At 42.2% G+C, this 23,806-nt stretch overlaps 1 protein-coding gene across 1 annotated transcript in view; it reads left to right on the top strand.

The window, feature by feature from the left end:
* LOC105550581 (putative inactive carbonic anhydrase 5B-like protein) overlaps nt 1-23,777 on the top strand; it is a 27,963-nt gene extending 4,186 nt beyond the window's left edge. Inside the window, 5 exon segments of the mRNA XM_011995530.1 lie at nt 9,023-9,220; nt 13,401-13,496; nt 23,163-23,212; nt 23,262-23,464; nt 23,467-23,777. Of these exon segments, the coding sequence (XP_011850920.1) occupies nt 9,140-9,220; nt 13,401-13,496; nt 23,163-23,212; nt 23,262-23,464; nt 23,467-23,618 (582 nt within the window). The 5' untranslated portion in view covers nt 9,023-9,139 and the 3' untranslated portion in view covers nt 23,619-23,777.
* The last annotated feature ends 29 nt before the right edge of the window (nt 23,778-23,806 follow it).

Raw genomic sequence — 23,806 nt, 5'->3', positions numbered from 1 at the left:
GGCCATACTGCTGAGAGCCCATCTTTTGGCAAGAGAAGGCAGAACCTGAGGTGGCAGAAACACCCTGCTGTGAACTGGTTTGCTCTGTGTTTTTCTTACCCATACTATGTGCATTTCAAGAGACTCCTAAGGGAGAAATTACATACCTGGAACGTACAGTTCAAGTCTTGGTCATCTTTGCATCATAGCACCCACCAATGTGCTTGGAGCAAAAGAAATGACAATACATTTTAAAATGAAAGTGCTAACTGGCAGAATCCCAGCCCTGTGAGACTAGATGGGGTTCATCGGGAGGGTCCTCTTTTAGATCAGGCAGGATTTGGGGGGTCCTTTGGATCTTTTAGCTAGGGATATGAGACCCTCTTCTCAAAGGAGAAATATTTAAAAGTGTTTTAAAAGTATAGACATCCCTACAAATGGGTGATGGCGTTGGAGAAAAGGAAAGACCCCTAGTACTGTGTCAGAGCGTGCTGGCAGTCATGGCACAGTTCTTAGTTGTTGAAGTTAGGACCAACATCTTTGTCCCCAAGGGAGCCTACTCGGGTCACTTGACTAGTACTCCCAGCACCCATTTTGAATGAGGCACTGTGTCCCTAAGAGATGCAGCTCTGACCAAGGCAGACACGGTCCCTGCCACCATGGGGCTTAGATACTGGAGAGGATGTGGTGATAAAGTACATTCCTGGTCAGGTATTAATTCGACTGTGATAAACACTGTGACCACAAAACAGTTCCGGGCTGACCTTGTGAGCACGTGGTCGGGAGAGCTTAGAGGAAGGGATGCTGGTGTCAGTCACCTGAAGTGGGCGTAGGGATTCACCACGCACAGATGGAGAGAGAGTCCAGGAAAGGAAGAGCATCTGCACAGGCTGGAGGGAAAGGCAGGAGTTGGAAGAACTAAAGTCCGTGTGGCTGGTGGGCAGGCAGGAGCACCAAGTGAATGTGAGGGAAAGCAAGTGGGTCTGTCATCTTGGGGTGACCAATGAGTTTGAGGAACAAGAGTGAATAATTGACTCCCATTTGCCCTCCCCTCCACCTCAGGGTGTGTATTACTAGTCTGAATATTGTCCTACTTAGAGGTTTTCTCATGATCTTAAGTCTCTGTTGTTTACAGCTTTCAATCCTCTGCCCTCTTCCCTCTAGGTTATTGGGTTCCTGCAAGTTATTTGGGAACTGATCAAGGTTTCAGGGTAAAGATGGTGGTGATGAACAGCCTGAGGGTCACTTGTCCTGTGTCCCCATGCAAATTGCTGTGGAGAAGCTTCCACATTCCAAGGCCCAGGCCATCCTGCAGCCTCTGTACTTGTACTTACAAAATCCAGAAATAAACCTGTGGGTACACCATTTCATTAAAGAGAGGAGAAAAGACTTGTTGGTTTTATAAAAATCACGTGTGTTAAGCATTTGTCGCTATGATGTCATTGGCATTCCAGTGTGAGATTATATGCCTTATGGACTGTGAGAATAACTGTTTCTCTATTTGTCCAGTAAAATAAATGTGGAACATTATTTCTTGACAAATGTTAAAATGTTACAATGATGTCATGCAGAAACTGGAGAAAGTTTCAGATATTCTGGAACCTGTTCTTTATTATTTATTGTTAGCAGTTGTCTTTTTACTAAGGTTGATCCACAAACTGCAGATTATTTCTGTGAATCTTAAATTGCTGGAAGCTGCACATGAATGTTTGCAAGCACTTCAGTGGCTTCATGCTTCAGAATATTCTCTCCAGAGTTAAGAATTGCAGAATTAATTCTAGCTGACTGATTTGCAAGTGTGTGCTCTGCTGTAAAAACAGAAGATTGTGTGATGCAGCAAATGGTCTTCCTCAAGCCTTTCTCATCTTGTTCCCCTCCTGGAAATACAAGGTACTATCCGTGGCTGGATGGTGCAGGGATTCTCCACTGCAGCACGATGGACATTGGGGATGGATCATTCTGTAGTGTGGGGGCTGCCCTTTGCTCACTAGATGTTGAATGGCATCCCTGATCTCTTACCAGTAGCACTCCCCAAATGGTCACATTCAGATATGTTTCAGGACATTGCTAAATGTGCCCTGGGAGGGAGGGCAAAATAATCCTGGGAGAGAACCACTGAGATGATAGGAGAGATGTCTGTGATGGTGGATAGATGTGGTTAATGAATTGGCTAAATATATCTTTTAGTTTTTTAAATATATTTTTCACTACTCACAATGAATTTACATAGTTTTCAAATACTGGCTTGTTTCAGAATTTGAGGTTTCTCAGATTGTGCTCTTTGGGTTTACCCTTTTTGAACCTCTGTGCACGTAAGAAAAGGAATTCCATTAATAATGTTGATCTAGCTGGATCCATTGACTTGAAACTGCTTCAAAAGAATTTTTGATTACAAATTTATTTTGTTTTATCCCAACATTGACTATGTTCTCCTTGAGATGAGTTGGTTGGGGTCATAACAAATTTATGATTGCTGGGTGTGCCCATATCCTACCCAGATTGGCTTATTCCAAACCCTGGCACTGCATTCTAAGGCTTAACATGGAAAAAATTTAGTCATATTTATCTAGTTACTAACGTTTTGTGTGAATGTGGGGTTTCTGCCTCGATCTTTAGTTTGTTTGTCTTTTTTTTCCTGAAAGTTGAGAGTTAAATGCCTAAAAGTCCAATCAGCCTATGCCATTAGGATAGTTTGCTGCTTTTAGTGCCAACAGAAACCAAACAGTGGTCCCTCGAGGAGGTGGGGTTCACTTGACTAATAGCTCTATTATATGACGTGTTCTTGTTTCTAAGTTACTAGAAAAAACAGGTGAAAGTCACCATTTGATTTTGTTTGTGGTATATTTCACTGTTCCAACCTGTTTGCCCCAAGAAGAATATTGTGGTCTTTCTTGCCCTGGGCCTTTGAGCAGGTCCTATTCCTATATTCTGGACCCTCATCTGCTGAATTGTAAACACAATTCTCATTGTTTCTGACAGCTCAGTACCCCAGTGGAAGGCTAGTGTACACTTGTAACCAAGAATAACCCGAGATTCTTGAGGGTTAGAAACTCAGTTATGTGGCCGCGCACGGCGACTCATCCCAGCACTTTTGGGAGACCAAGGCGGGCGGATCAGCTGAGATCAGGAGTTCAAGACCAGCCTGACCAACGTGGTGAAACCTCGTCTCTACTAAAAATACAAAAATCAGCTGGGCATGGTGGCGCGTGCCTGTAGTCTCAGCTACTCAGGAGGCTGAGGCAGGAGAATCACTTGAACCTGGGAGGCAGAAGTTGCAGTGAGCCGGGACCTGTACTCTGTCTCAAAAAAAAAAAAAAAAGAAAAGAAACTCAGTTGTGGCAGCTACTTCTAGTACTTTGATTGTTATCATCATCATAGGCTCAGTGCCTGCCTCAGATGTTTTAAATCTGACCATTTTAAGAGGAGGCAAAGCAGAATAAGGAGTGAATGAAAGTAGGAGGTTGTGGCAAATTCGGAAAGCAGCATTTCAGATCAGCCCAGTTCTCTGCTCATCATATCTTTGCTCCCAAGGCTCTCCACAGATACTCTTTAGCTGTCAACTCAGATTGCTGTTTGCTGTTATCTCAAGTAGCAGACAGTAACTGTTGAAAGTCCTAACTTGAGGGACTTGTAATAAAACAAGATAAAAATAAAAGCCTACACCTGTTATCCAAGATGAAAATAAAATCAATATCATCTAGTGAAATTTAGCATAATAATCACATAAAAAGATTTAGGTAGCCGGGCACGGTGGCTCACACCTGTAACCCCAGCACTTTGGGAGGCCAAGGCGGGCGGATTGCAAGGTCAGGAGATCGAGACCATCCTGGCTAACATGGTGAAACCCCTTCTCTACTAAAATACAAGAAATTTGCCAGGCATGGTGGTACGCGCCTGTGGTCCCAGCTACTCAGGTGGCTGTGAGGCAGGGGGATCTCTTGAACCTGGGAGTCGGAGGTTGCAGTGACCCGAGATCGCGCCACTGCTCTCCAACCTGGGCGACAGAGCAGGACTCCGTCTCAAAAAAAAAAAAAAATTAGGCATGAGATCTTAGACCATAGGAAAATTAATAATGTTAATTCTTAATGAAACATAAAGATTAATGTAAATAGTACAAATTTAATATTATTCCAGTGATTCTTAATGTTCATGATCGTCCCTGCTTTTAGAAAGAAAAGAAACATTTCCTTTTAGGATAACTTGGACTAGAATGGCGCTGTCTAAAATGTAGCCACAATTAAATGTGGCCATTATGGGTATTTACCTGTAAATTTAAGCACATTAACATAGCCTCACGTGACTACAACTTACCATACTGGACATTTTCATCTTTAGAGAAAGTTGTATTTGACAGCACTGATCTATATTAGAACTCAACTGTGTTATAAAGTTCTATTATTTTTCCAATTCATTTTGAAGAACCAAAGCCTGGAGAACAATATATTTTTTTTTTTTTAATTTAACTTTTAAGTTCAGGGGTATGTGTGCAGGTTTGTTGTATAGGTAAACTTGTCATGGGGGTTTGTACAGATGAGGACAAGAGTTTTAACAGGCTTGTTTTGCAGTGTCTTCCTAAAGACCTCTGATACAGGCTGGGATGCCTCAGGCTATATTGTCTTCATTAACTTTCAAAGGATCTTGAGAAACAGTGGGAGGGTTAGGAGTCCCATGGAATTGTACTAATGGCTTCAGGGTTGTCTTCAGCTACCTGGGACTGACTATTAGCCCTGGAACTGACCACCAAGAAATGTGGGCTTTTAGTCTCCTGTGCTGATAACTGCATGTGTATCCTATGGCTAATGGACTTGGCATCCAAGTGCCTTTTACAGCCCTGATGCTCTAACAAGGCAATTTGTGATCCTGCGATTATCCTCAGCCAAGTCATACAGAGGGTCCCTGTGTATCCCATCACTGCACTAAGGCCAAGGCCTACACAGGTGGTCTTCAATTACATGAGGAAATAGCACATCCCTCATAAAAAGGGTGGTACATAGCAAGGGACCAGATAAAAAGCACATGAGGGTATAGGGCAACATTGCCCTATAGACATATAATTGAGCCACATGTAATTCTCAGTTTTCTAATACTCATATTAGAAAAGGGGAAAAGAAAACAGGTGAAATTAATTTTAGTAACATTTTATTTAAACCAGTATATCCAGGATATTATCACTTTAACATGTGATCCATATAACAATTATTAATGAGTTTACATTCTTTACCTTGCACCAAGTCTTCAAAGCCTGTTGGGTGTTTTAAGTTTACAGCACCACTCGTTTAGGATTGACCAAGGGGGCAGCATGGGAACACCAGCGTTTGGAAAGAATGAGGAGAATGATTAGATAAGTGAGGAGGGTTCTAATAGAAAAACACAGGCACTTGGATACAGAAGTTCCACTTGATGTACTGTCTTCAGCACAGGAGCACCCTGACGAAGCTGGTAATTTGGGAAAACTGAGTGGCTGAACTCAGGGTAAAGGGAAGTGAGAAAAGAGGACAGGTGACCAAGAGGCTTTGTGTGAAGTCTGCAGTGTAGGGTTCAGAACTAGGCTAGTGGTCTGGGCAAGGTGAGGAAGAGCTAAACCTGAATGATCATTAAAGAAAAATAATGTGATCCGTGGTGGTAATGGGAAATAAAGCAAAAAGAAGCAAACTTCTTCAGTGATACGCTTCATCTGATTCATTCGATCTACCATAGCAGTTGAAAGCCAGCTTGCATCAGGGGCGGTGGCTCATGCCTGTAATCCCAGTAGTTTGGGAGGCTGAGGTGGGCGGATCACGAGGTCAGGAGATCGAGACCATCCTGGCTAACACGGTGAAACCCCATCTCTACTAAAAATACAAAAAATTAGCTGGGCGTGGTGGCGGACACCTGTAGTCCCAGCTATTTGGGAGGCTGAGGCAGGAGAATGGCGTGAACCTAGGAGGCGGAGCTTGCAGTGAGCCGAGATTGGGCCACTGCACTCCAGCCTGGGCGACAGAGCGAGACTCCGTCTCAAAAAAAAAAAAAAAAAAAAAGCCAGCTTGCTTGCAGAGCAGTGGGGGAGGCCGATAACTAAGTGCGTGTACATACAATTATAACTATACCCATGTAATAATGTTGTGAAGGACAAAACCAGAGTGCTATGATTAAAAATTCAAGGGGATCATGTTATAATAGGGTAGTCAAAGAGGAGAGAAGGTGACAAGGCAATAACAGGAGCCAGTGCCAAGCGGAATGAGGGGAAATTGATTCCAGCAGAGGAGGAGAATCAGGAACTAAGGGGCTTGATGCAGAAATGAGCTTTCTACATTTGAAGAGCCCAGGGACATACAAGGAGGCTAGAGAAATAGGTGGTGCAAGCATAAAATAAGTCAAACACAGGACTAGGCATATAAATAAGAATTAAGGCCAAGTGCATCCTCACCATGAAATCTAAAGGAGTTTTCTTGCTCATCAGTGAGAGATTATTGACACCTTTTTAATGACAGTGTGCCCTTCGCTCACTTAAACCATGATTGAAATAGTCACAGTCTCTTCACTTTCTACACATGAGAAAAACCTGAAAATGAAGCCTCTGTTAGAATGCTTCGTCATCACCTTCCTGTTTTGAGGGAAAGTATGACAACTGCCAAGAAATCATTTCTATCTGTATTTTGTTAAATGGTAGAAGGGGAGGGAAGAGGAAAAGAAAAGTGTGAGTTTATCATTAGCAAAACAAGCCCTTGGCAAAAAGTTGGCTTCAATAGGGGGATAGTGACCAAGGACTGCCTCTCCCCACAGTGGGTTGGATGGTCTAGCCTAGATGGTCTTTGTTTAAAAAGAAGGAGGTGGGTAGGAGGAAAGAAAACCTTCTGGAAGCTGAACTTGTAAACTGAAGGGCATAAATGATCGTGTCGTTATGGTCATTAAAGAGCAATTGCAGGAATAGGCCCAGTTTTCTTGGGCTGGTATTTGCATGAGTGTGAGTGTTGATACTTCCCATTTCATGAATGAGATGGGGAACAATGAAGGGTGACCAAGGCATCATCTTAGGTACCTAATCACTCCAGTTCTTCCCTAGTCTTCACAGGAGACCCTCATTGAATGGCTTTGAAGAGTGTGAATTCTCAATTATCAACCACTGTCTGAGTGTCTCAGACGGGAAGGTGCGTAGTCTCTTTTTGTCAGGAATCTTTAAAAACAGAATCGGCCTTTTAAGGGCTTTCTAGAAGGAATCTGCATTCTGATCAGATTATAGTATTGAAATATTGTGCCAGTTCAAATGCATTTTTAATTTTTGGCTCCTAAATTTAACAGAAAATTATTGTTCTTCTGTGAGGAATTCTTTCATACTAAGAAAAATAACATTGGGTTCAACCTGTTGGGTATTATGCTCACTGGCTGGGGTGACAGGACCGTTAGGACCCCAAGCCTCAGTGTCACTCCATATACCAAACGTGCATGTCTACCTTTTATAGTTAAAGTAGAACTTAATTTTTTAAATTAGGTTTAAATCTCTTTAGAGATAAGAGAATACTATGTTATAGGAAGAAATAGGAAAAAGAGAAGAATATTCTGAGTTTCTGTAGACTGAGATTCTCAACTGGGCCACTGTTGACATTTGGGGCTGGGTAACTTTGCAGTGGTGACTTCCTCCTGTGCTTTGTGGAATGTTTAGCAGCATCCCTGGCATCTATCCACTAGATGGCAGTAGCACCCTCTTCCAGTTGTGACAATGAAAAATGTCTCTAGACAATGCTAAATGTCCCCTGGGGCCATAGTCACTCTCCTTGTTGAGACCACCGGTCTGGACACTCCCAAGAGAGCTCAATGTCTGTACTGCCAGGACACTTTTGCCCACCCCCACAAAAAAATAAAGCTAAAGCTAAGATTTTAAACTTCATCTTTGGGCTGCTACTGAAGCAGGAGAACTATCCCCCCTGTAAGAGTAAGCCAGAGGGAAGTTTCTGGTTTTTAGAAGAGGGTGTCTCTGCCATGTTTGGGGGATTTGACTGGGTAGGAGCTGCCTAGTTATTTCTCAAATCCTTAGACCCATTCTTAGTGGTAGGGCGAGATGCAGAGGGTCGTTGGTAATGATTTCTCTCAATTCATGTTTCTCCTAGTTTTCCTGTTGTTCTTGATTCTACCCATCCATGGTACTTCTAAAGGACAGGAAACTGGACCACCCCAAACTGATACACATTGGTTCTGCTCATCACACATGGGGGTCTCAACAGGCCGATCTGTGTTATCAGCAAGTCTGCTGATACTTATCAGGGACTTGCTACAGAGACCTGGTGCTTGACTCTGGAGGACAATCAGCATCAGCAATGTCTTCAGTGCCTGTGGGGGATGAATTGTATGTGTACACCTTAATAGATAATCTCCACATCCCTGTGACACACTGCGACCCCCAGGGACCTTAGCAATGCCGATGTTCTAGCCAGGTTTTGCAGGATGGCTGCCTGGTCCTCAGAGTTTGCTTACATAGGAGGTGAACTCAACTCAGCATGCACAGTTATGTGGGGTGAGCATCTTAAGGATGCAGACTACACAAGCCTTGATTTCTACCAGCCAACCAATTAAACACTGACAATACCTGATTGAACATTTCCTTTCTCAAAGTTCTGCCTGCATTTTTTTGTGTGTGTTTTTTGAAAATAAGTCTGTTACTGAAAATCGAATTAGTTTGTCTTTGTATTTAGAGCTAGTTTGGGGGCTTGGGACTTGGGAAATTCTCAATGAAGAAAAGAAACTCATTTATGAATACCTGTTTCCACATGGCACTAATGTCCATGCATTTTACTGTTATCACAGGACTAATTGCACTTGGTTTAGATGAGCTTAGTAGGCAGACTGAGATGAGTTGGGTTTTCAAGATGGCAGAATGCTGTTCTTCTGCTTTTAGCCTTTGCTTGTCTTTTAGCCTTTGCTTTAGTCAGCTGATTAAGGCCCTGAATGGCTAATTGCTAAAGCTGTTAGTTGCCATTAGCCTTGACAGGGTCTCCAGAAGTGGAATTGCCTCATACATGATGCTAGATAGTGGACAGTCTTGATAATATCCTGACCTGCTTTCTCCTAGTGCATCCACTCTGGGAGAGCGTGGACCTGGTTCCCGGGGGTGATCAACAGTCACCCATCAACATTTGGTGGAGGGACAGTGTTTATGATCCCGGCTTAAAACCGCTCACCATCTCTTATGACCCAGCCACCTGCCTCCACGTCTGGAATAATGGGTACTCTTTCCTCGTGGAATTTGAAGATTCTACAGATAAATCAGGTGAGGGCAAGATCTGGTGGTCTTGTAAGGAGTTGAAGAAACAGTGTCATATTAACAGAGGACAGATCAAACTCTGTCTGACCTCTTTGTGAGCAATGGCATGGAAGTCATTGACATTTTTTTAAAAATTGTGGTAAAATATACATAATATGAAATTTATCATCTTAACCATTTATAAGAATACAGTTAAGTAGTAGTATATTAAGTACATTTCGATTATTGTACAATCATCACCACCATCTAGCTCCAAAAATCCTTTCATCTTGCAAAACTGAAACTTTACTCGTTAAACAGTAGTGCCCCATTCACCCTCCCTCTAGCTCCTCGCAATCAGTATTTGGCTTTCTTTCTTTCTTTCCTTTCTTTCCTTTCTTTCCTTCTTTCCTTCTTTGTTTCCTTTCTTTCCTTTCTTCTTCCCCTCCCCTCCCCTTTTCCTCCGCCTCCGTCTCCTCCTTTTCCTACTCCTTCTTCTTCTTCTCCTCCTCCTCCTCCTTCTCCTTCTCCTTTCTTGACAGATTCTTGCTCTGTCACCTAGGCTGGAGTACAGTGGGGTAGTCTTGGCTCACTGCAACCTCTGCCTCCCAGGTTCAAGTGATTCTCCTGCCTCAGCCTCCCAAGTTGCTGGGATTATAGGCGCCCGTCACCACGCCCAGCTAACTTTTGTATTTTTAGTAGAGGGGGTTTTTACCATGTTGGCCAGGCTGCTCTCGAACTCCTGACCTCAAGTCATCTGCCCGCCTCGGTCTCCCAAAGATCACAGACATGAACCACCATGCCCAGCCAGTATTCTGCCTTCTGTCTCTATGAATCGGACTACTCTAGGCACCTCATATGAGTGGAATCATACAGTGTTTGTCTTTTTGTGACTGGCTTATTTCACTTGGTATAATGTCCTCAGAGTTCATCCATGTTGTAGTGTGTGTTAGAATTTCCTTCCTTTTTAAGGCTTAATGATACTCCATTATGGATAGACCACATTTGTTTATCTATTCCTTACCTTTTGGCTTTTGTGAGTAACGCTGCTATGAACATGGGTGTACAAATGTCTCTTTTTGTTCTTTTGGGTATATGCCCTGAATGGGCTTTCTGGATGATCATTGGACTCACTTTTCAGCGTATGGAAAAATTCCCTTCTCTTTTTTATGGACGTTTCCTTCTAGTGTGGGTAATATTTTTTATTAACAAATACATATATCTCTGTGTACAGATTTTGTAATTGGTATAGAAGAAAGGGCATGAAATGAAATGAAAGCTTTACCAGAAATCTATTTTCTGTGTGTGTATGTGTTGAATATGTACTAGTTTTCCTCTGCTGGCTTACTTTGCAAATAACTTCTGTATTAAATAGTAATTCTATTTAATTACATTTTAAAATATAAGATCACAATACAGAGCAGAAGGATAATTAGGCAAGAAAAACACGTTTTATATTTGTGGCCACCTAATAACATGTATGAATTTTATCATTATTTATGTATCCAACATTTTCTGAGTGGCAACTATGTGCAAGGCACTGCACAAAGTGCCAGGAGTACTAATTGTCAACCACCCGAAGGGCAAAGTCTAGTGAGGGAAGAATACTTGAAATTAAAATTATAAAGCAAGTGTGGTTTGAAAAATGTTTCTGAAAGGGCTATGGGACCACAGAGGAAGGCGTGTGATACAGACTACTCAGAGGAGTCTGTGATGATTTCACTAAGGAGGAGCCATTTATATTAGGTATTAAAGGATGTATGGAAGTTTGCCAAGAGGATTAGAAGGGCATTCTGGACTGAGGGAAAGTTGTGCAAAGGCAGATGTGATAGAATGTTCAGGAAATGACCAAAAAAAACAAAAAACAAAATGATGCGGCCAGAATGTTGAATGTGTGTTGTGGGGAGAGGCAGTGCGAGGTGATCATCGAAGCATAATAGGGTAGATGGAGGGCAGGCCCATCAGAAACTAGTTATTTGTAAACGAGAGAGTGGCATAGCGTGATTTTGTCTAATTAGCCAGTTACTTTATGTTTTTAGATTAACCCAGGCAACAATGCAGGGCCACAAGTTGAGATTAATCCAAGTGATAGGTGGTTGGAGATTAAATGAAGGCAATAGAAATATAGAAAATAGCAACTTTTAAAAAGCATTTCTGAAATAAAAGCAACAGAACTAGGAGGTGACATCCTCTTCCAGAGAACAGAAAGCAAAGTTAACCAAGACCTTGAGGCGTCTCACTTAGGAGACTTGGGGGAATGGTGATGCCAGAAAATAAGTTCATGAGTGGTGGACAAGGAATGATTTGTAGAGAAGTTATCTTAATCCATTTGTGTTGCCACAAAGGAATATCTGAAACTGTGTAATTTATAAAGAGGTTTACTTGACTCATGGTGCTGCAGGCTATACAGGAAACATGCTGCTCACATCTGCGTCTGGTGAGGTCCCCAAACTGTTTCTCCTCATGTTGGAAGGCCAAGGGGAGCCAGCATGCAGAGATCACATGGTAAGAAGGAAAGGAGGAGGTACCAGGCTCTTTTCAGCAATCAGTTCTGTGACTGGACGCGATGGCTCACACCTGTAATCCCAGCACTTTGGGAGGCCAATGCGGGAGGATCGCTTGAGGCCAGGAATTGGAGACCAGTCTGGGCAATATAGTGAGACCTTGTCTATACAAAAAAAATTAAAAAAAAAAAAAACAAAACAGCCAGGCATGGTGGCACATGCCTGTAGTCCCAGCTACTTGGGAGGCTGAGGTGGGAGTGTCACTTGAGCCTAGCAGGTCAAGGCTGCAGTGAGTCACAGTTGTGCCACCGTACTCCAGCCTGGGTGACAGAGTGAGACCCTGTCTCAAAAAAAGAAAAAACCTAAATCAGTTATCTTGGGAACTAAGAGTAAGAACTCACTTCCACCGGATTGGCACCAAGCTATTTATAAGGGATCTGCCTGCGTGATCCAAACACCTCCCATGAAGCTCCACCTCCAACATTGGGGAGCAGGTGTCAACATGAGACCTGGCAGGACCAAACAGACCATATGCAAACCATAGCAAAAGTAAAGGGAGATCATAAGGAAATATAATTGCTTCTTATAACTTTTTTGTAATTTAGGTTTTGTTTGGTTTGTTGGTTTTGCTTTTTTTTTAATAGGATCTCACTTTGTCACCCAGGCTGGTGTGCAGTGGTGCAGTCATAGCTCACTGCAACCTTGAACTTCTTAGCCCAAGTGATCCTTCCGTCTCAGCTTCCCAAGTAGCAGGGACTACACAGTTGCGTACCACCACACCCAACTCATTTTAAAATTTTTTGTAGAGATGAGGTCTCACTGTGTTGCCAAGGCTGGGCTTGAACTCCTGGCCTCAGGTGATGCTCTTGCCCCAGCCTCCCAAAGTGCTGACGTGAGCCAACGCACCTGGCAGTAATTTAGTTTTAAATGTAGTATCAACAATAAAAAGAACATTTTAAGTGGTCATCTCTCAAAGAAGTGTGTCTTCAACTTTTTTTTTTTTTTTTTTGAGACGGAGTCTTGCTGTGTCACCTAAGCTGGCGTACAGAGGCACGATCTCGGCTCACTGCATCCTCTGCCTCCCAGATTCAAGCGATCCTTCCACCTCAGCTTCCTGAGAAGCTGGGTTTACAGACACCCGCCACCACGCCTGCTGATTTTTGTATTTTTTTTTTTTAGTAGAGACGGGGTTTCACCATGTTGGCCAGGCTGGTCTCAATCTCTTGACCTCAAATGATCCACCCACCTTGGCCTCCCAGAGTCTTGGGATTACACATGTGAGCCACTGCACCCAGCCAGTCTTCAAGTGTTTTCTGATTCCTATAAGGATAATTTATTTTTCTCAATATAAACATTTTCTCTCCTTTAAATGTAAATGGATTTTAGATGTTAGTATTTCATGGAAAGCAGAATGGGAACGAGCAAATGTTGATCCCTTACTGAAATGTGACTCAGTTTGCTATATGAATTTTATTTTTACTCCCTAAGTCCTTTTATTCCAAAGAAATATTAATTGCTGTTCTTGCCTAAATTTCTTCCTGGTCTTTGTTTCTATCTCATTTTGGATTGTCATATGCTTTTCTCGGTGGCTTTACTTTGGGTGAAGAAATGTGTTTAAATGTCGTAGGTTGACTGAGGCTGTGGGTTTATTCTGGAGAGAGTCTGTGTAGTCATGTGTTAACCCTCTTTCCATGGTGTTTCAGCTGCACTTAGTGCATTGGAATGCAGTCAAATTTGAAAACTTTGAGGATGCAGCACCGGAAGAAAATGGTTTGGCGGTGATAGGAGTATTTTTAAAGGTAAAAAATTTCACCAACTTTAAATGATGTGTTGTATTCTAGAATGAAAACATAGAACATTATAATATTGTTGTTTACTTTAAGAATATTGGGATCCATACACTGGTAAGATAAATAGTGCTTGAAATACAGGAGGATTGTTAAGGATATATTTTAAATGGCATGAAACTGTGCCGTCCAATAGAGTGGTCACAAGCCACATGTGACATTTGAGCTCTTGAAATGTGGCTGGTGTAACTTAGGAAATGAAAGTTTAATTTACTTCTAATTCACTTAAATTTCAATTAAAAAACTGATATTCAATTCAGTTATTGAAAAACTTTTGGGTCGGACGTGGTGGCTCACACCTGTAATCCCAGCTCTTTGGGAGGCCGAGGCAGACGGATCACTTAAGGCCAGGAGTTCGAAGCCAGCCTGGCCAACATGGCGAAACCCCGTCTCTACTAAAAATACAAAAATTAGCCAGGCGTGATGGCAGGCGCCTGTAATCCCAGCTTCTTGGGAAGCTGAGGCACAATAATTGCTTGAACCCACAAGGCAGAGGTTGTAGTGAGCCAGGATCGTGCCACTGCACCCCAGCCTGGGCGACAGAGCGAGACTCTGTCTCCAAAGAAAAAAAGAAGAAAAACTTTTAAGAATGTTTGGAACCATTTGGATATGTATATATATGTTTTCAAGTATAAATTTTTTTAAATCTAAATATAGATCAAGTATTTTGAGGAAAAAGGTAGTATCCAAATTGAGATGTGCTGAAGTATAAAATACACAACAGATTTTTAAAACTTAGTATGGAAAAGACATAAACCATCTCAGTAACTTTTCTTACTGATTACGTGTTGAAGTGATAGTATATTGAATATATTTGGTAAAATTATATTATTAAAAAGGATTTCATCTATTTCTTTTTACTTTTTAAATGTGGCTACTAGAAAATTAATTACCTCTGTGGCTTGTATCATACTTCTATTTTTAAGCATTGATATAAAAGGATAAAGGCAAATAAATAAATAATGGTTAAAACGTAAAATGTATTTTAGGCCAGGTGTGGTGGCTCACGCCTGTTGTCCCAGCACTTTGGGGAGGCCAAGGCGGGCAGATTACTTGAGTCCAGGAGTTCGAGACTAGCCTGGCCATCATGGCAAAACCCCGTCTCTACTGAAAATACAAAAATTAGCTGGGCGTGGTGGCTGGCACCTGTAGTCCCAGCTACTCAGGAGGCTGAGGCAAGAGGATCACTTGAACCTGGGAGGCAGGGGCTGCAGTCAGCCGAGATCACGCCACTGCACTCCAGCCTGGGTGATGGAGTGAGACTCTGTCTCAAAAAATAAATAAATAAATAAGAATACATTTTAAACAGAAGAATGTATTTTAAACAGAAAGATAAAGGCAGATAACTCTAGGAAATCCTCACGAAGGCAGCTAATATTTATGAGTGCTAAGTGACTCCATATTTGCCAAGTACTTAGTTTATCTTTCTAGGAACTCTCTGATGGCAATATTATTGTCTCCATTTTTCAGATGAAGAAAGTGAAGCTCAACGAGGTTAAGTGCTTTCCTGCTAGGTCACACAGCTAGCTAATGGAGGACTGGGGTTAAAAATCCATAGGCCACACTCTCATGGGGCCACTGCGTTCTTGCAGGTTCGGCAGCTGCAGGCTTCCTGCATGCTCCCAACTTTAATCTGCACTGGAGGCTTAGTGTTTTAATTGCCTGGGATTTGTTTTAATCAGGTATAGTAAGACATGCAGACATGGGAATGACTATCATGAAGGAAGAAGTTGATCCTATTCCCAGATCCCTAGAAGCTGGAGGCATGACACACCGTGCAGGGCCACATGAGGAAGTACCGGGGTTGGTTAAGAGGCAGAGAAAGTAAGGGGAAAATGCGGGCAAGAGCTTTTATTGTGTTTTCAGTGGGAAGGAACAGGCGAAGCAGGGTATGCAGGCTTGGGATTGGCTACTTCGAATAATTTCAGAGTGTTCTGTGGCCTAGGGGGCTGTCCCCACTTGGCTGATACCTGACCGTGGGGTGATTGGTGCAGGAGAACAGTGGCCCTGATGTAAGAGCCTGATAAAGTAGATGGTGGGGCTGTAAGCTCTGGATTGCCCATGAAGGGCGCTCTTGCAGCTGTCTCTTCTCTCTGGGAATTAGCCAACCTTGGGAGGGACAGTGCTTGTGGTGTCCCCAGTTGTCAAAGCATTAAATACAAAAGCTATTAATAGAAAACGTGCTTTATATACTGAGGCTCCTGGAACATGCCCTTGAGGACTTAGGGGTCTGTGCCGAAAGCCTGGCCTTCATGTGCTGTAGCCTGTTTGAAGAGCTTCAGCCTCCAGGGTCCCTGTGGGCCAAGGCTTAGAAAGGCCGGGGGAGGTGAGTGGAGCAGGAGCACCTTTCCCTGTGGACTGCAGGCACAACTTCAGACAGCCTGCTCGTGTGTTCTGTGTCCAGTTTAATTCGGCAACGTTTATAACATTCTAAATTGCCAGTTTCAGCAGTTTCAGACTGTGATTTGTTTTTAGATAATCACCACATGGTCATTTTTAATTCATATTTCATTCCAATTCTACAGTGAGATGTCCGTTGTTTTTAATGTTTTCTCATTTGTTGTTGTTTAGCTAGGCAAACATCATAAAGAGCTATAGAAATTGGTGGATTCCATGCCATCAACTAAGCGTGGGGTAGTATTTTTCCTAAATTGCCTGAAATATATTTTATGTTTCAATCTCAAGAGTGGCGACATTACCAAGGCACTTTGAATTGGGAAGTTTAACTAGGGGAACTGTATTCCGGTTCTCTTTGAACATTGCCTTAGAAGGAGACCTGTAATTTATGAATGACCCTGGCCCTGGGTCACATTGCAGGTGACAGAGGTGATCATGTGGGTGGGTGGGTGATCATGAGCTTCCTGGTTTTGCTGCAGTGCTGCTGAGGACTTGGGGACTCAGGAACATATTGCTGTCCCCTCCTCTGTTCCTGACACTGCCTCCTTCTAAGTCCTTGTGAACACACCCAGAGCAGCCTTCTTTTCTGTGGCTGCCACCCACAGGCAGGGAGCAGAGAGCAGTTCTACAGAAACTTGCCTTGTCCAGCTGGAAAGAACAATGACCCACATCCTTCAGGTTGGATGCCTTTGTCCAGCTCCCCCAGATTATTTCTTCTATATTCAGAATCTCAAAGGGCTGTGCTCTGGAGGCCCATATATTCTCTCCTCCCTTTCTTCCCCCACTGTATCCTTCTGGTCCCCACCTCTTTCCCCCTCTTTTCCTCTCCATTTCCCTCTTTCTTCCTCTCTCCCCTTTTAGTACAGAATTCTGGCTCCTCCTGATCTGCATTTCATTTTTTTGTTTCTATCAACTTTTACTTTAGATACAGGGGGTACCATGTGCAGGTTTGTTACATAAGTATGTTGCATGATGCTAAGGTTTAGGGTACAGATTCCATCACTCAGGTAATGAGCACAGTACCCAATGGGTAGTTTTTTAACCCACCCCCTCTCCAGTAACCCCCAATGTCTATTGTTCCCATCTTTATATCTGTGTGCTGAATGTTTAGTTCTCTCAAGAACATGCAGCACTTGGTTTTCTGTTCCTGCATTAATTCGCTTAGGATGATGGCTTCCAGCTGCATCCATGTTGCTGCAAAGGACATGATTTCATTTTTTTATGGCTGTGTAGTATTCCATAGTGTATATATTATCACATTTTCTTTATCCAGTCCACCACTGATGGGCACCTAGGTTGATTCTATGTCTTCGCTGTTGTGAATAGTGTGAGAGTGAACATATGAGTGCCTGTGTCTTTTTGGCAAAATGATTTATTTTCCTTTGGGTTTATACGCAATAATGGTATTGCTGCATTGAATGGTAGCTCTGTTTTTAGTTATTTGAGAAATCTCCAAACTACTTTTCACAGTGGCTGAACTAATTTACATTCCCACCAACAGTGTATATGCATTCCCTTTTTTCCACAGCCTCACCAACATCTGTTGTTTTTTGACTTTTTATTAATGGCCATTCTGACTGTTGTAAGATGGTATCTCATTGCGGTTTTGATTTGCACTTTTCTGATGATTAGTGATGATGAGCATTTTTCATGTTTGTTGGCCACTTGTATGTCTTGAGAAGTGTCTGCTCATGTCCTTTGCCCATTTTTTAATGGGGTTATTTGTTTTTCTGCATTTCATTTTAAAAGGAAAATTCTCAGTCTCCCTTGAAGAAGTGAAGCCTCCTTCTTTATGCGCTGGCCACTGTCTAATACCTCCCAACAATACTTAGAGGAGACTACCTGCTGGAGCCTCACTAGAATTGAGGGATCAAATGGTTTTGGTTGTTTTCCCACTGGGGAATATTAAAAATACACAGTTAATTGCAGAAACAAAGGCTGGGCATGATTCCATCCTAAGCAGCGATTCTTCAGGTGGCTGCCCAGAAGGGCCTGGAGCTCCTCTGGACCACTGCTGATCTCCACATACTCCCTGAGAACCATCACCTCGTCGTCTGATTCCTGAGTGGTTTTCACCACTAAATAATGACTCAGTAACCCAATCTCTTGGCCAGGACGCTCTCATGGAATTTGGGTCATTTGGCACTTCCTGCCTGGTGGCCACCTGTCTAGATTACTGGACCCAAGTAGGTCCAGTATCTCCCTGGTCCAGCCCTGTCTGAGTCCATCACCTGGATCATTAAGAAGCAGCCAGTAGAGGTTGATCATGATCAGGTACATTCTCTCCACAATTTTCATCTAAGGAAATACTTGTCTCCCCTTTTAAAACAAAGCTGGGCTCAGATGTGGCATCAGTTTTAACATCTTGTAATACTTATGCATTTTTATTGAAGTGTACAAATGTCTTATCTCAGTTTGGACATGAATTTAGAGGTATTTCAAATCAGCGAGAGAAGAGTTAAAGTGACATGTTTTTATTATACATGCATTGTGTAGATTCTCTATGAAAATTAATACCCTTTTAAATAAAAAAAAGAAGGCTGGAAATGGGGGTATTCAAAACCCTTTAAAATCCTTAAGGGAGTTTTGCTATAGAATCTCAGGATAAAGACAGACTCCAGCAATATTCATCCAGAAATTTTCATGTAAGTCAGTTGTTTGAAACTTGGAATTTATTTTTCTCTTAGAAACTAAATCTAAGTGGTGGTCACTGCATCAGCACACAAAATCCTGTTTAATTCATAAACTAAACTGTAATAATAACTGCGTATACTTGTTCATATTGGATTTTTATTGACTAACAGCTTCCAACCTCTTTTTTATGCAGCCAGGATAACATTGATACCAAAACCTATCAAAGATTAGACCATCCTACCCCCCAAAAATAACAATAGGCCAATATCTCTAAAAAATATGTAACAATAACAATAAAAAGCTAAATAAAATACTAGAAATAGAATCTAGTAGTGCATTAGAAGAAATACATACTTTGTCCAGGTAGGGTTTATTCCAGTAATCCAAAGGTGGTTCAGTACTAAGAATGATATACTTATGATTAATGGATTTCATCCTGTCAACAAATCTATATGATCACTTCCATAGATTTCCTAAAATACATTAGATAAAACCCACCATCCCTTTAAAAAATTTTTTTTAATAAAACAGAAATGGAGAATTCCCTAACTGGATGAAGTAGATTTATCTCAGCTCAAAAATAAATAGTATGTTTAATGTGGAAAGGATATCATTAACTCCATGATTATTAGCATACTAAAAACTAAATTTAATTGAATTAACCTCTGGCAGGAGCCAATAAAGTTAGACCAAAAAAGATAAAGAACATTAGAGAAACACTTAAAAACTCCTACAAAGATAATTCAGCAATTAGTGGAGTACCATGTCAGTTTATAGAAATCAATTCCTTTGACACATGTAACTCAACAATTAGAAGACATAACAGAAGAAGGAAACCTATTTATAATAGAAACTGAAAAACTAAAATGCTGTTAGTAAACAACTTAAAATGTTAACAAGAAAACTATAAAACATTTCTGAGGGACGCAGAAGACTTGAATTTATAAAATTCATGCCCTGTTTTTAAATAGGAAGATATCATAAAGACACCTTTGATGTCAATTCTCCTTAAGTTGTGATTCCATAAATTTAATATAGTTTTAATAAAAATACCAACAGAATTTTAAAACTAGATATAGTACTTCTAGAGTTCATGTGGAAAAGCAAATAAGCATGAATAGCTGGAAAAATTCTAAAGGAGAAAATAAGGAATGATTAGACCCATAAGGCTTTAAAGCCGCAATAATTAAATAGTATGATACTAGCACATGAATAGAAAGATAAATCAAAGGAAGAAAATAGTTCAGAAATATGGCCAAGTACATGAGAATTTACTTTATGATAAAGATAGCATCTCAGCTCAATGCAGGAAAAGATAAATCCAGTAAATGGTATTGGGGGACAACCGAGCAGGCATTTAGGAGAAAAAGTTGGACCCATCGTTCAATCCTGACAAAAATATATTCCAGATGGAACAAAACTTTAAAGGTAAAAAAATGCCATAAAAGTACGAGAGTAGGAAGATTCTTTGATACATCCAAATGGAGGAAGCTTTTCTAACTATAAATCAAAACCCAGAAGTAATCAAGAAAACAACTAGCAATTAGACTACATACAAAAATTTTAAAATCCTTTCTGATGAAAATCACCATAAACAAAAGATAGATGACATACAGGGAAAACATTTGCAACTCTGTTTACTCATTCAGCTACTATTTATTGAATGCCTACTGTATGCCAGCTACTCTTCTAGGTGTTTGAGACATCATAGTGAACAAAACAGAGAGTTAATTGCTTTAATATATAAAGAGTTTCTAGAAATCAGTTTTTAGATAATCAAGAGCAAATGGTATAAACAGACAGCTTACAGTTAAGGAAACAAGAAGCCCAATACCATGTGAAAAAATTTTCAACCTTATGAAAAGCGATGAAACAAGATGAAACTACACTGAAATACGAATTTTCACGTATCAGATTAGCAGAAACCCCAAAATTGTATTGCTCACAGTGCTTGTACAAGTGTGGAGCATAGGCAGTCTCATGTGTTACTGGTAGGTGGTAATGACACATGAATAAAGATGTAAGAGACTAAAAAGTATGTTGTTTTACTAACAGTTAATTACAATGTCAAAGGAAGATAAAATGCTAAGTTGGTACTATTGTAGTAGCTATCAGAGTGCAGTTTACCAAACAGCAATTTAGCTTACACATAAACTGCAGACCTAAACAATAATACATATACATAATTATTCTTTGCCCCATTGTTTGCAAACAACCTAAATACCAGTCACCTCTATGGCATTCCTCCTCCAAAATTTGTATCCCCCATCTAAATCATGAGAAAAGACAAAACCAAACTGAAAAAGGACTTCTACAAAATACCTCACCAGCCCTCTTCAAAAGCATCAAGGTCATGAAAAACAAGGCAGAAAAACTCAAGAGTGGAGGAGACCAAGAAGGAGTAGGTTCTGGAGAAGACAAAGGACACTGGGGCAGTCTAAATAAAGTCTGGAGTTTACTTAATAGTATCAACCCAATGTTAATTTCTTAGTTTGATGAATGCATCGTGATTATATAAGATAACGTTAGAGGAAGCTGGATGCAGGGTCTCAACCTCAGCACCACTGACATTCAGGGCAGATCATTCTTGGTTATGGGGACTGTCCTGTGTATTGCAGGATGTTTAGTTGCATCCCTGCCTCGACTCACTGGATGCCCATAGTACCACCTCCCGAGGTCGTGACAACCAAAAATGTCTCCAGACATTCTCCACTGTCAGTTGCAAACTCACCCCTTGTTGAACACCAAAAACACCAATGATATACATTAACCCCTAATATCAACTAACCAATAAAATGCTGTACCTCTTAGTGTATGAGAAGAAGAAATACATCTTCAATGTCTATGAGAATGGCTTTTAACTAATGAAGGCATATTTAGTGGTGATTCACTTATGACTGCCTGTACCTCACCAGGACAAAATTGTGGTTTGTCAAGAGACTTTAGTCACAAACAGAATAAACAACCACTGGCTTATGTTGCAAAAAGGATATGGGAAATTCTATAGACATTGGAAAGAAAAAATACATTAAAAGAAGTCCACACCAGGTGCAGTGGCTCATGCCTGTAATTGCAGCACTTTGGGACGCTGAGGCGGGCAGATCACCTGATACCAGGAGTTCAAGACCAGCCTGGCCAACATGGTGAAAACCCCGTCTCTACTAAAAATACAAAAAATAAGCTGGGCGTGGTGGCGGGCGCCTGTAATCCCAGCTCCTCAGGAGGCTGAGGCAGGAGAATTGCTTGAACCTGGGAGGCAGAGGTTGCAGTGGGCCAAGATCGCGCCATTGCACTGCAGCCTGGACAAGAGCGAAACTCAGTCTCAAAAAAAAAAAAAAGTCTATACCCACTCTGATGCCATTATCTTGAGACGTCTTAGATATGAATAAAAAGCCATTCCAATCATTATGAGAACCGTCTTTAGAAGAAAATTATACCATAGGAATATCTCTAGATTTTGAAAATCATATACCTAGAGATCATTCCATAAATAAGGAGTCAGGCAAAAAACCAAAGGAATTCGTCGACGAGTGTTAGGAATCTCATTCCCCCACAACTACTGGCTGACCCCAACCCTGCATTGCAAAACACTTGGCCCCCTCTGACCTCAAAAAGCATTTGGTGCTTCCTCGTTAAGCTCTATTCAGTGTTTTTACTATTCACCCATCTTCCTCAGTCTGGACCAAATCTATTGCCCGATCTTCACATTGGTTGCGACGTTTTTGTCTCTTCCCAATTCTGGCATTCCAGAGGGTCAATAGGTTCCTTCTGCACGTGCTTTTGAGGGAAGTGTCCCCCCCCCCAAAAATTGCTTCATACCACCTTGAACAGACTCTAAACTTAAGCACTACAGTTACTAAGCAGCCTTTGGATTCTTTGTTTTCGAAGTTAGATTTTTTCAGCTATTAGTGGAAAGTGTGCCTCACTCTACTCCAGGATTACCAATAGAAATGAAAGGACAGAAATGGCATTAGTGTTCAGAGAAGATTATCCATACATGGCTATATGAACACTGAAAATTACATGAGGGTCAACATAAAATCAGCATTACAGGTACTAAAACATAAATCCTGATGGCTTTCACCATTTTCTTAAGAGCAAAATTGCAAAAAGTGATATTAACAGCCATCCTAGACGAATATGAGTAAATGATTTGTTTTTCCTTAAAAGAGCATCCAAGTGTATTGTAAGCGTTTTCACACTGATCAAAGAGAGCACCCTTCTGTCAACAGGTATCTCCGGTTTTCAGGACCTGGCAGAAATTCTTCTATGTTCTGCCTTTAAAGGTCAGGTACAAAAGTAGAGGCAGCTGCCAGGCCCCTTTGCCCAGGGCTGAGGGTCTGGGACCATGAGTGGGAAGGATTGAGGCTTGAACCTCCTTGGTCCGCCATACAGCATGGGGCACCACCCGCCCGTTCTGCAGCTGCGCGCCGCAAAGCTCTGGCCTGGCCGTGGCCACCTGCCCCATGCGACACTTGCTGGCCAGACCATACCTAGCACACGGCGCCTCGTGCACTTTCCAACATTTTGGTGCCAAGGGTCGCTGGTCACTGAGCACTGACATTTGATCTCGGACCGTGACCGCAGATTTCGGAAATTTCTGGCACCCCAGTGTCTACTGAAAGGCCCCACCCACTGCCCTGCTCTCATGGGCAGCTACCTGAGCCGCTTCCTGGGCTGGCTCTGGGCCAGAAAGCTGCGCCCAGCCCAGAAGCACTGGGCCCTGCGGTCCAGGCCCTTCCTCAGCCCCCAGGTCCAGGAGAACTGCAAGGTCACCTACTTCCAAGGGAAGCACTGGGTCCGCACCCGGCCCCTCCCCACCGCTCCTCCCAGCTGGGACTACCCCCGCATCCGCATCCGGAGAGAGATGGTCCCCGCCCCCATCCACCTCCGGAGATGGTCCCCCAGGCCTGGAGGTGCTTTCCCAACAGGCCGCCGCTGGTGAGCAACATCAGGCCTGATTTCTCCCAGGCTCGCGTGGCTTACGTGAAGCGGTGGCTTTGGACCGCCCGCCACTCCCCCAGCCTGTCCACAGCCTGGTGACTGTGAAAATCACCCCGCTGGAGCGCAGAGGGAGCCCGACGCCCAGGCCATCTGCCTTCAAGCCTGTGATGAGAAACGGAGTGGCCCATTCCTTTGTGCCCAGGTCTAGGCCGCTGAGCAGAGGCCCCCACTCCCAGGCAGCGTTGTCTCAATCCTCGCGGCCGCCTGCCATGCTGCAGGATGTGCGG

This window comes from Mandrillus leucophaeus, unplaced genomic scaffold, assembly GCF_000951045.1.
Source record: "Mandrillus leucophaeus isolate KB7577 unplaced genomic scaffold, Mleu.le_1.0 Scaffold490, whole genome shotgun sequence".
Lineage (NCBI taxonomy): Eukaryota > Metazoa > Chordata > Mammalia > Primates > Cercopithecidae > Mandrillus > Mandrillus leucophaeus.
Note: the sequence above shows the minus strand (reverse complement) of the source record. Positions and strands in the feature narration are given on the sequence as shown.